Source organism: Vipera ursinii (assembly GCF_947247035.1).
Source record: "Vipera ursinii genome assembly, chromosome: 9".
NCBI lineage: Eukaryota > Metazoa > Chordata > Lepidosauria > Squamata > Viperidae > Vipera > Vipera ursinii.
In genome coordinates, this window is record NC_139523.1 from 11,758,937 (window position 1) to 11,770,368 (window position 11,432).

Consider the following 11,432-nt stretch of genomic DNA (forward strand, 5'->3'; position numbering starts at 1 on the left):
ATAGAGGACAGAAAGAACTGGATCAGGATGCAACTTTAAAGAGATTAAACTACAACCGTGCTTGTAATTGCTGCGAAGAAGATCAGGAGCCATTTTTTTCCCCTTTTTTCTATTTTTAACTTGCACTTTTGGCTTTCTCTTGGTTTCTTTTTCCTCTTTCTTCTTTATTTTATAGATTAGTTTATATTAATTTTTTATCTTTCTTTTTTAAAAGGAACTGTGTATGTTTGTGTATAGAAAGAGAGAGAGGAATGAGAGAGAGAGAGGAAGAGGTAGGAGAAAGAAACGAGAAAGAGAAGCTAGAGAGAGGGGAAAAAAGAAGAGACACAGAGAGAGAAATAAGAGAGAGAAACAAGACAGACAGACAGAGAGAGAGAGAGAGAGAGAGAGAAGGAGAAAGAAAGAGAAAGAAAGAGAAGGGGGGCAGGACACACAATCCAGCAAGTCTGACAGACTGCCTGCTTAGTGATCATTCAAAGTTATGACAGACCTCTCCAACCCAACCCAATTTCCAAGTTTCGACGACCATGTACGGAAGCTTTGGATCTTTTCCATAGTATTTTCTTTTTGATTTCTTTTTCTAGCCAAGGTCCAGTTTTCCCACTATGCTTATTCCAAGCCAGCCAAAGCGTTGCTTACCCTCCTCGGATCACCTGAATGGAGATTGTGCTTGCGAGTTCCCAAGAAGTGGCATCCGGGACATCATTCCAGATTTCTCTTTTCTGCCCTCCAAAGCCTGCCTCAGAGTATAAAATGATCTACAGTAAGCAAGAAACAGGAGTGGGGGGGGGAAGGAAAAGGGGCCATCTTAACTTTGCGTCTACCAATGGATGTATGTATAAATAAATAAATAAATAAATAAATAAATAAATAAATAAATAAATAAATAAATAATCTCTTTGCGGGATCCTGGGAAGTCACCCTTCATTGTCACCATCCTACCTTGCTGGGGCGCTTGTTGATCTTCAGAGGATTATGTTCCTCTCCCTGAAATTGGAAAAAAAAAGTGGGAAATTAATGAAGATCACAGGGCAGCAGTGGCACAAGTAAAAATGGCCATTGTGGAGATTTTCCAAAAGTCTCTGTGTCTAAAATGTACGTCAAAGGAACATTCTTTGCAGCTGTGAGAATAAGGAAGGGGTATGTATTTGGGTATTTGGACGCGGTGGCTCAGTGAGGGACGCGGTGGCTCAGTGGGTTAGGACGCTGAGCTTGTCGATCAGAAGGTTGGCAGTTTGGCGGGTCGAATCCTGAGTGCCGCGTAACAGAGTGAGCGCCTGTTACTCGTCCCAGCTTCTGCCAACCTAGCAGTTCTAAAGCATGTAAAAATGCAAGTAGAAAATTAGGGACCACTATGGTGGGAAGGTAACAGCGTTCCGTGCACCTTTGGCGTCTAGTCATGCCGGCCACATGACCACAGAGACGTCCTCGGACAAGCGCTGGCTCTTCGGCTTTGAAACGGAGATGAGCACCGGCCCCTAGAGTCGGAAACGACTAGCACGCATCTGCGGGGGAACCTTTACCTTTACCTTTTATGTATTTGGGAAGCTCAATCATGTTTTATTCAGCCTGTTAGTTTTATACCCCACCATTCCTTCAGAGGCTCCAAGTGACCCACTCTGCGTCTCTCCTCACAGTCACTACCTTATAAAGTGGGTTGGGCTGGGAGAGACGGATAAACCTTGGGGGATTTCCATGTTTGAAAAGGGACCAAGACTGAATCTCAACACCTTAACTACAGGTAGTTCTCGACTTACGACCACAATTGAGACCACAATGTCTGTGGCTAAGTGAGACATTTGTTAAGTGAATTTTTGCCCCATTTTACAAACTTTCTTGCCGCAGATATATTATGAATCACTGCAGGTGATAAGTTAGTAACTCAGTGGTTAAGTGAATCTGGCTTCCCCGTTGACTTTGCTTCTCAGAAGGAACACAGCAACGGTCATAAATATGAACCAGTTGCCAAGCATCTTAATTTTGATCACATGACCATGGGGATGTGGATGTGAAAAACAATCATATGTCACATTTTTTTCAGTGCCATTGGAACTTTGAACGGTCACCTAAACGAACTGTTGCAAGTCGAGGACTACCTGTTGTATACCACATGTGTCTCTTGCACTGCATCCAAATATTCCTTTCCCCAACATACATAGGTCTGGAGCATGGTTGGGTCATTTCTGTACATCTGATATAATATTATGGCTTCAAAAGCCAAGGAAGAAGATAGTCCATTGGCCCCTGAATTGTGTTCTACAGTAATCAATTTTGCAAACCAATCTTATCAAAGAACTCATCTCATCAGTGTCATAACCTAGCGAAGTCAGTTTCACAACGCCAATAGAAAGTTCTCTGACTTAATCCATTCTTGCTTGCATAAGGAGCATTCCTCTGTCTCTGAAAGCACCAGCACAGCTCTGAAACCCCACGCAGCCAGCCCTGCGTGGAAATCCAGATTGCTCAAAGCAGCGTTTCCCAACCTTAGGAACTTGAAGATGCGTGGACTTCAACTCCCAGAATTCCCCAGCCAGCTATGCTGGCTGGGGAATTCTGGGAGTTGAAGTCCACGCATCTTCAAGTTCCTAAGGTTGGGAAACACTGGCTCAAAGGACCCGACATAAAAGAAATTGGGAGTGGGGGATGGGAAAAACGAGTCAGGACCTGTGCCTTGTGCTCCATAAAGGAGGCTGTTGTGAAACGGTCAGGTTGAAATGGCCCAAGATAAAAGCTTTACATTTCATAAACATCTGAGTTTCTTGTTCCTCTTGTTCTTTTCACCACTGAAAATTCTTGTTTAATCATAAAGGGGGGAAAAATGGGGGGGAATCGGGCATATTCAGCAATGAATAAAAGGTGACCTCTCACTGCAATTGTAGTTCGAGGTGAGAATTCAGGTCTCCAAAATTGAATATCGCGGTCTTTTCATTATGCACAATTATTGTATCCTCTGCTCCTGTCTAAGTTGACCACTTTTCAATTTCTTTAATGAGCATCACTGACTCTGTAGCCATCCCACCTAAAGATTGCACATAATGACCTTCGTTCAGGCACAGCAGTCAAGTGGCTTCTATAAGTGCTGTGCAATTGAGCAAAGTGATGGGTTTGTCCTGTAACCATCTTTTTGAACTTAAGCTATGCCACCAGTTCTACAACTGGCTGAAGCTGGGGACTATAACTCATCTGGGTGCAAAATGGTACAATGCTCTTTTTTCACATTGCAGACTCGCAAAGAGTTCAAACAGCCTAGCTCTTGAACACCTAAAATGGCAAAAGACCATAAGTAGTGGCAATTTGGAAGACCATTGTTATTTCAAGAAGGAGTTTAGTGACATTATTTTGATTTCTCCTTCATATTAAGAAAAGTCTGGAGGTTTAGAACTCATTCTGAGCTAACTTGCTTTTTTACTCTTCTTTTTGAACAAAGGAGAAGGTGGGGGGGGGACCTTCACGTAGCTGCAACCTTTTCTTACTGTAAAAAGTCTCAGACTTTCCATTCTCATCCTAAAGTCATATGCCATCCAGTCCTTCTGCACAGAATCTAGCACTAGATACTGTGGAAACTGCCCACTCTTGGGGTATCTTTGCTGTAGCTATTAAGGAGCTCCTGGCAGCTTGTAAACAATTTGGGTGTCATCTTGCTTGGGTATGTATGCCTTTTATGCTATGCTTTTAAATATCTTTGCATGAGCTAATAATAAAGCTTAAAATCCTTTCATTTAGTCTTGTGCTTATGGTCTCTAGACCCAAAAGAACCAATTGTCTAGGCATCTGATCACTGCACTGGCACTTGGCAAAACACCGTATCACAGTTGTCATCAGCAAAGACCAAACAGAACATTCTCATTCAGGTTTCCTTAACCCAGGGCTCTCCAGAGGCCTTAGATTTCAACTCCCACACTCCCCCAAAGAATACCAGATAATGCAAGTGAAAGGCTAAGACAGTCTGCAGGCACAAGCGTGAGAACAGTGACATTAAAGACAACTTAACCTGGATTTCATGATACCCGGCAACTTTTCACTCACCTGAATTTCTGACTGTGTCAAGGTTTCTGCTTCCTTGGACAGAAGAATAACCTGCTTAGAATAACCACCAGTATCTGGAGCTTTGAAGTGGTGCCCAGGATGGAGAGCAGTTTGTGGTAACCCCCTACGAGCTGCATCTTCCTGATGTGCACTTGGAGCTGTATGGCACTCTCTGCTGATTTTCTGGATAACTGGGCTCATTTCCTTCCTTTTTGCTGGGCCCTTGGGTTCAGCCTTTTCTGGGGAGATGAACTTGCTATAAAGAAAGCTGTTGTCCAAGCGAGAATAAGGCTTGTCTTCCACAACCTTCCTGTCTACAAAGTTGGACAAGAGAGACATCCCTGAGAGAACATTGGTTCTCATCAAGTTGGGTTGATTCACAACAGCTCTGGGGACAATAGCACTCGCCTTGGTATCTCCTAGGCTTTGCTGGAATTTCCCAAGAAAAGGCCCAAAGTTTTCCTCGGTCTTGGACTGCTGGCTTTCCCAAGAGGAAGATCTCCTGCCTACCTTACTCTCCCATGATTTATCTTCTTTACTGAGATAAGGGTTCTCAATCTGCTCAGTGTCTTCTTCTGCCAATCCTGGCTCCTCCCCCTTGGATCCCGTTCCTTCCTCTGAGTTCTCCTCGGTGAGAGGAAACAGCTCACCCCGTGCTGTTGGGAAATGAACCTTTGCCTTGGGAGTGATGTGGTTCTCATCGATGGATGGAAGGACGGTGTGCTTGGCAAGAGTGGAAGGGCGTGGAGCCCTCGAGAGGACTTTTGAGGGCTTCCGAAGTTCAGCGGGGTCCATGTTGCGGAGAGTGTCTACAAAATGCTCCATTTCCCCCACTTCCTCGGGTTCCTGTTCTCCTGTCAGGCTGATGCTTCTTAATAAGTCACTCGGGGGTTCGGGCCATGAAAAGGAAGGGGAACTCTCTTGTTCCAGTGCGAATATCAGGGGACTCTTGCCCGAAATCTGGTTTTCTTTCTTTAGTCCATCCTCCTGTGTCCTGGCTTTAAGGTTCCCTGGAGACGTTTGCTGCGTTGCAGCAGAGATTCCAGTTTCCTCCGCGGGGTCCAAGGGGCACTTATTTCTTCTGTTGGCTGATAAGATGGCTTTTCCCACGCCTAACCAGCTGCTGTCTTGATCTGACCCGCTTGTTATTAGGCCTCCTGCAGTGGGCATGCCTTGCTCCTGTTCAGACCTGCTTCCTGCCAACAGGTTGCTGTGCTTCTGGGAGGTTGAATTGCTGGGCAGGCTGCCGTCTCTCTGGGCTGTGCTGAATGGAAGTACTCCCTCCCTGACTACAGCAGCCTCTCTGTTTGAAGTGCGAGCTGGGCTCGGCACAGGCGCACACCTTGGCCTCTGGGCATCCCTCACATTGGTATTTTGAGAGTGAGTCAGGCCATTCTCAGGCTGTGACTCTGGCGTGGAGTAGATGCGAGATGTGGGGAAGGAGGAGTGGACTCTTTGAGGGGACTTGGCATTAGGGAGATCGGCCTGGGATGGCCAGGTTTCTTCCAATGGAGTGCAAGTGAGGGAGGAAGAAGCAAAGGGTTTCTCTTGCTGGCCTTGGCTGGTCTTTTCTGATCCAGGGGCAGACATAACAATCTCTCGCCCGACTTGGTAAACAGTGGAGCATCCGGGCTGAGGCACAATGATTTGTTGTTGGGCTCTAAAAACGACTGTGCTGCTCCCCTTGGGCCTGTGCCATTGGGCATGGGATTCGGCTACCATGCTGGAACTCACGACCTGAGGGACTGGCTTGAACACATAGGGTTCCTCAGAAAATGCAGGGCTCGGGGCAGAAGACATGTAATTTCTCCCTGGGGATGCAGAGAATGAAATAGAATGGAGGGTGCTGGAAGAACTCTCCCTTGAGGATTGAAGTGCAAAAGCACCAGGCAAGTTGCCTTCCTTCAGGGATCCAGCCTCCAGCTTGGAGCAATTCCCATTTAGCATATGTCCTTCCTTCTGGGAGATGGTTCCATTCAAGCTGTCACGAGAAAAGCCTAGATTCTGCTCCTGCAGCCCATTGGTGTTTGTGGCAGGGATCTCTTCCTGGAATCCAGCCTTGCCAGGATTGTGAACAGGAGCAGGAGAGTGCGTGGCTCCTGGTGATTCACTAACTCTAGTACCGGTGTCGTCTTTGTTCGCTGGGCTCTTCGGCTTGGGAAGTCGGGAATATACTTGAGCAAAGACGGGGCCATGAGCCATAAAATTCCTCTGTGGGCTAGGAGGACAGACATGTCCCTCCCTTGCTGTGGGAGAGAGGTTTCCGGGGTCCACCAGAGAAGGGGAGACCCCTGCATCTTCTGGGGATAAGGACAAGAGTAGGGCATCTGGCGGAGGAGGCAGGCTGTTGATCTCTTCCAGGGAAGGGCACCTGGCGTCTGAAGAGGCGGAAAACCATTCATTGTCTGGTGGAGGGGGTGGATACCTGATGTCCAAGGAGGGTGAGGAACATTTTGGAACTTTGGGGGAAGGTGAACTCCTGGCGTTTGATGAGGGAGACTTGCTCCTGCTCTCTGCTAGGGCGAATGCCCGCCTGGTGTCCACTGCTGAAGAAGCTGGAGAAGACGGCTGTGCGATGCTTCCTCCAGAATACAAACGCCTCATCTCTGCCACAGAATAGGAGGATCGGTTTCCTGCTAAGGAGGATGAATGCTGGGTATCATCCGGGGATGAGGAGGAGTGGTTCTCTGTTCTGGAAGGTATATCTTTCCTCCCAACTGGAGAATGTGAACGGGTGCTGCCTGCCGGCACAAGGGGCACTTGTGTTGGCTTGGCCTTGAGTAGGGGAGGAAGCTGTGGTTTTGCTGCTGGGGTGGGAGGCTGCTTCTTCTCTGCTGGAGATTGGGACCTCCAGTTTTCTGTTGCTGGCCCAGAAGGATGCTGAGGACCAGGAGAACGGGCACGCCTGGCCTCCTCCAAGAAAGATGGTTTCTTTTTCCCTGTTGGAGAAAAAGATTGCTTGGCCTTTGCTGGAGAAAGACCTTGCTTGGCATGCTCGGAGGCCACGTTGGACGGTGGAAAAGAATTCCTGGAATTGGCGGAGTGAGAAGAGTGGGTGCCTTCTGGGGGTGGAAGTAAGCGCCTGGTAGATACGGGAGAACGGGAGGGCCTGGTTTCAGAGGAAGGAGCTGGGCCAGTGGCGTCCATCCCCACAAGTCCTTTTTCCCAGGCCTCAAGCAGCTTGGACACTTTAGAGGGGCTGCTGGCCCTGGTGCCTCCTCCCTCCACCCTCTGGGAGGCTGCCAACACTTTGCCAAAGGGCATCTTCTTGAGACAGTCCAGAGGGTTTTTCTTGTGTCGCACCGAAGGGCTTGAGGCATGACCTCCCGGCTTGCCTTGATGGGAACGTGCGTTGCTGGCAACTTTCTCCATGCTGGGATGAGGGCAAAGCAGGTCTCTGTCAGTGTCAGCCCCACTTCGAGGCTGGAGCTGCTCGTGGTTGCCTTCCCCAGAGGCTCCTCTGGTTTTATAAAAGCTGGAGTTGGGGTGGGGTGGGGTGGGAGAGGGTGGGAGAAAAGAAAAGCAAAAGGTTAGGCCTGGGTCCCCACCCAGCATGCCACCGCCCAGATATCCCGTGCCATTTTCCTTGGAGCCTGGCAGATTTCTCCCTCCCTCCGATTTCCTTGAACCTTACTTAAACATAACAGCAACAGCAGCAACAAAACAGGCATAATGAGGGGGCAGTTTTAAAAACAAGCTTCATGTTCAAAGAAGCTTCTGGGTCTCTTCTAAAAACAAATCTAATGGCTTGTGTGGAAGGGTCAGGAAAAACCCCCAAATAGGCTGAATTAACAGAGAACATTCAACATTCATTTGCTGAAGAGACAGTGAGCAATCTCGCTAATTTGCTTTCAATAAATGGGTTGTTTGTGACTGATCATCCTTTCCATGGCACCATATTGTGAGAGCACCCTAACAATGAAATCCAAATTCTCAATGGGCTCAACAGGCTAATTAGGACCCTCTCCATGGGAGCATAAAGGCATGAAAGATGTCCCAAAAGAAATGTGTATCTCCATTGTTGAAATCCCTTCCAGATGCTGATCCTTCCAGCCTTCAGGATGGCTATTTGGTCCTAAGAGTGAAATGCAGGGGTGGAAGAATGGGCAGCTTGAAAAAAAAATTGCAGGCTGGTGAGCTGCCTTCTTGCCCTCCCCTTTGAGCCTTTCCCCCAGCATCAGCAGGGAAGGGTTGTCAATCAAGCTGCAATCCTGAGACAGGTGCTGGAGGAGAAGGAGGAGACCCATCTTCTGGAGCTCTGCAACCACCAACCAGCAAACTGAGCACTTACAACAATTTGCCTAATAACCATTTAAAGTTCTTGACTTACAGCCATTTGAAGGCACTGAGAAAAGTGACTTATGACAGTGTTTCACACTCAGGACCATTGCAGCATCCCCATGCTCACTTGATCAAAATTCAGATGCTTGGCAAGTGGCATGTATTTATTGGCTGGCTGAGGAATTCTGGGAGTTGAAGACCACAAGTCTTAAAGTTGCCAAGATTGGGGACCTCTGCTATAGCACATAGTTATATAGGTAATTGTAATAGAGTAATAGTAATAGTAATAAGAGATAGTATATTGAATAGTAATAGTATATGTTGTAAACATTGTTATAGTAATGGTGTATCTGTAAGCCACCCAAAATCGTTTGGTTGAGATGGATGGCCATAGAAATTAAAGAAATACATAAAAATAAATAGTAATTGCTTAATGAGGGTACAGTAATTGTAATAGTATTTATTTATTTAAGAAAATGTATATGGCTGCCCAACTCACTTTCAATGACTCCAGATGGCTTACAATGATAAATTTATCATATCATATTTTATTTTTTTATTTTTATTTCCATTTATATCCCGCCCTTCTCCGAAGACTCAGGGCGGCTTACAAGCTTACTATTATCATAGTAATAGTATAGAGATAGCAATAGAACATAATTAGACAGAGAATAGGGTAAAAATAGAACAGAATTAGAACAAAGAACAGAATAAAAATAGAATTAGAACAGAGAGTAGAATAGTTTGGTCTAGTGCAGGGGTAGGCAACCTTGGCTCTTTTATGACTCGTGGACTTCAACTCCCAGAATTCCTGAGCCAGCGGGAGTTGAAGTCCACAAGTCATAAAAGAGCCAAGGTTGCTTACCCCTGGTCTAGTGGTTGAGGCTGATCAGGCTAGAAACCAGGAGACAGTGAGTTCAAGTCCATAAACTCAGCTTGGTGACTTTGGGCCAATGCCTCTCTCTCTCAGCCCAACCCACCTCATAAGGTTGTTGTTGTAGGCAAATAAGTGGAGAAAGGTGTTTTGGATACGTTTCCCGCATTGAGTTATTTGTAAAAAATAATGGAGTGGGATACAAATTAAATAGATGGAATATAGAAGCATTCTCTTATCACTTTTATATGTACAGTAAATAAAATAGCTCCCCTACTCTTACAGGATTTTTATCCCATAAAATGGTCCTATTTAGGGAAATATAAAGAAAATACCTGTCCAGGGTCTGAAGCTTTTCCATCTCTCTTGAATCTGGGTCAATGCAACGGGATATAGTTTTTTAAAAGAAGAACCAGCGACAACCAAGTTAGGACCAATTTATGGGATAAAATAATTCAGCTTTTTTATTTTATTTTAATTGTATGTTGCATAGAATCACTCGGTGGGCAAAATTAGCATTTCTAAATTTGAGAAATAAATAATTCCCCCCTCCCCATCCAGAACAATGTCCATCATTTCAAAGTCCTAAGACATCTAGAAGGTGCCAGATTGAAGGGCCATGAACTCTCTGGATATCATGCTAAACTGGTAAGATGTTGAGATGTCCATGTTTTAAGCACAAAGGAACTGACTAAATCCTAGCTAGGCTCTTTGGTAATGGGAATGCTCATTAACACTTTGCTAATGTTCGATTGTAAACAACCTTGTAGCCAAACACGTTCTTCTTTTGCCCACTTTGCTCATTGTGGCATGGCATGGGTCATCTGAAATGTCACCACTGGAATTTCATTTCGTCTTTAGAAAAAACCTCCTATGAGTCATTTTCCCATCTAAGCTATGCTCAGCTGCAAAAAATCATGATGTTCTGGTTACAAAGACATACTGGTAAAAACAAAAAGATTGCAATAGGTAACATCATCATTGCTACAATAGCAACAAGTATTCTCCTCTATCAGAAACCAATAAAGAAGTAGGCACGGAAGACACTGTAATTTGGGGTACAACACAGCAAAAGAGAGAGAATGGTGCCCGCTCTGTCAACCTACTCAATATATTTGTTTGTTTTATAGTCCACTTTTCATTCAGGAGCTCAGATTGGCAAAGCTTAGAAACCAGACTGGTTTTCCAAATTCAGAAGGAAACATCTGAAATAAGTATCAAAGTCATCCCCTAGATTTTTCACACATAGTGGAAGAATATATAGAAAGGAAGAAGGGGGGGGGGGAAGAATGCATCTCAACACATGCAGAGTGCATTCTGCTCACTAAATAGTCACTCCATAAAACACAAAAAGCAATTGAGAGTTAGGTCAGTAATTTCAAACTGCTTCTCATCGCTTCAGACCGTGAAGAGATTTCTATCCAACCCAGCTTGCAGGGATATTGCTGTGGAGGAAATAGGAGAAGGGGGCATAATGCATCCCACCTTGCAATATATAGAATAAAGACAGGATATAAATCTAATGGGGGTGTGGTGGCTCAGCTGGAAAGCTGACAGCCCGGGTTCGAGATCCAAATGCTGTGCAATGGGGTGAGCTCCCGTTCCTTGCCTCAGCTCCTGCCCACCTAGCACTTTGAAAGCATGCCAATGTGAATAGATAAATAGGTACCACTCCGGTGGGAAGATAACAGTGTTCCGTGACCCTCAGCGTATAGACATGCTGGCCATAGAGTCATGGAATATGTCTTTGGATAACCCTGGCTTCTTTGCACCCTACAGTAGAGTCAGAGACAACTGAACAGGGAAACCTTTTACCTTCGCCTTTTATACATCTAATAATAATATAACAAACTGCTTTCTATTTAACATACAACAACCCTGTCAATGACCTAACCATGACAACATAAAAACAGATGAGAAAGAAGCTGATAAATCTACTCATTAAAAAAAAGACATTAAAAAAGTTCAACACAATAAAACCTAGAACAGAGTAAAATAAAAGAACAGGAAATGCCATAAATAACTCTGTGAAGTAGGTTGTAGGTTGTTCCCTGGCTAAATTATAACAAAGAAGGGATCAGTCTAATCTCTTTCTCCATAGCTCAAGGAGCTCCTCCTAAAAAATCCAAATTGCCAACATGTTTTGGTTGTTCAAGTAAACTGGGCCTCTGTCATACAGATTGGAAATTATTTAGAAGTAGGTGCTTCTAGGCAGGAGCAGGTTCAAAAAAAAAAGCCAAGGTAGTGACTG

At 45.2% G+C, this 11,432-nt stretch overlaps 1 protein-coding gene across 1 annotated transcript in view; it reads right to left on the minus strand.

Moving 5' to 3' along the window:
- CRYBG2 (crystallin beta-gamma domain containing 2) overlaps positions 1-7,398 on the minus strand; it is a gene marked incomplete at its 5' end in the record, with an annotated part of 28,878 nt that extends 21,480 nt beyond the window's left edge. Inside the window, 3 exons of the mRNA XM_083369847.1 lie at positions 640-758; positions 943-987; positions 4,027-7,398. Coding sequence (XP_083225973.1) covers positions 640-758; positions 943-987; positions 4,027-7,398 — 3,536 coding nt within the window. The remainder of the gene's footprint in view (positions 1-639; positions 759-942; positions 988-4,026) is intronic.
- Between the last annotated feature and the right edge of the window lie 4,034 nt (positions 7,399-11,432).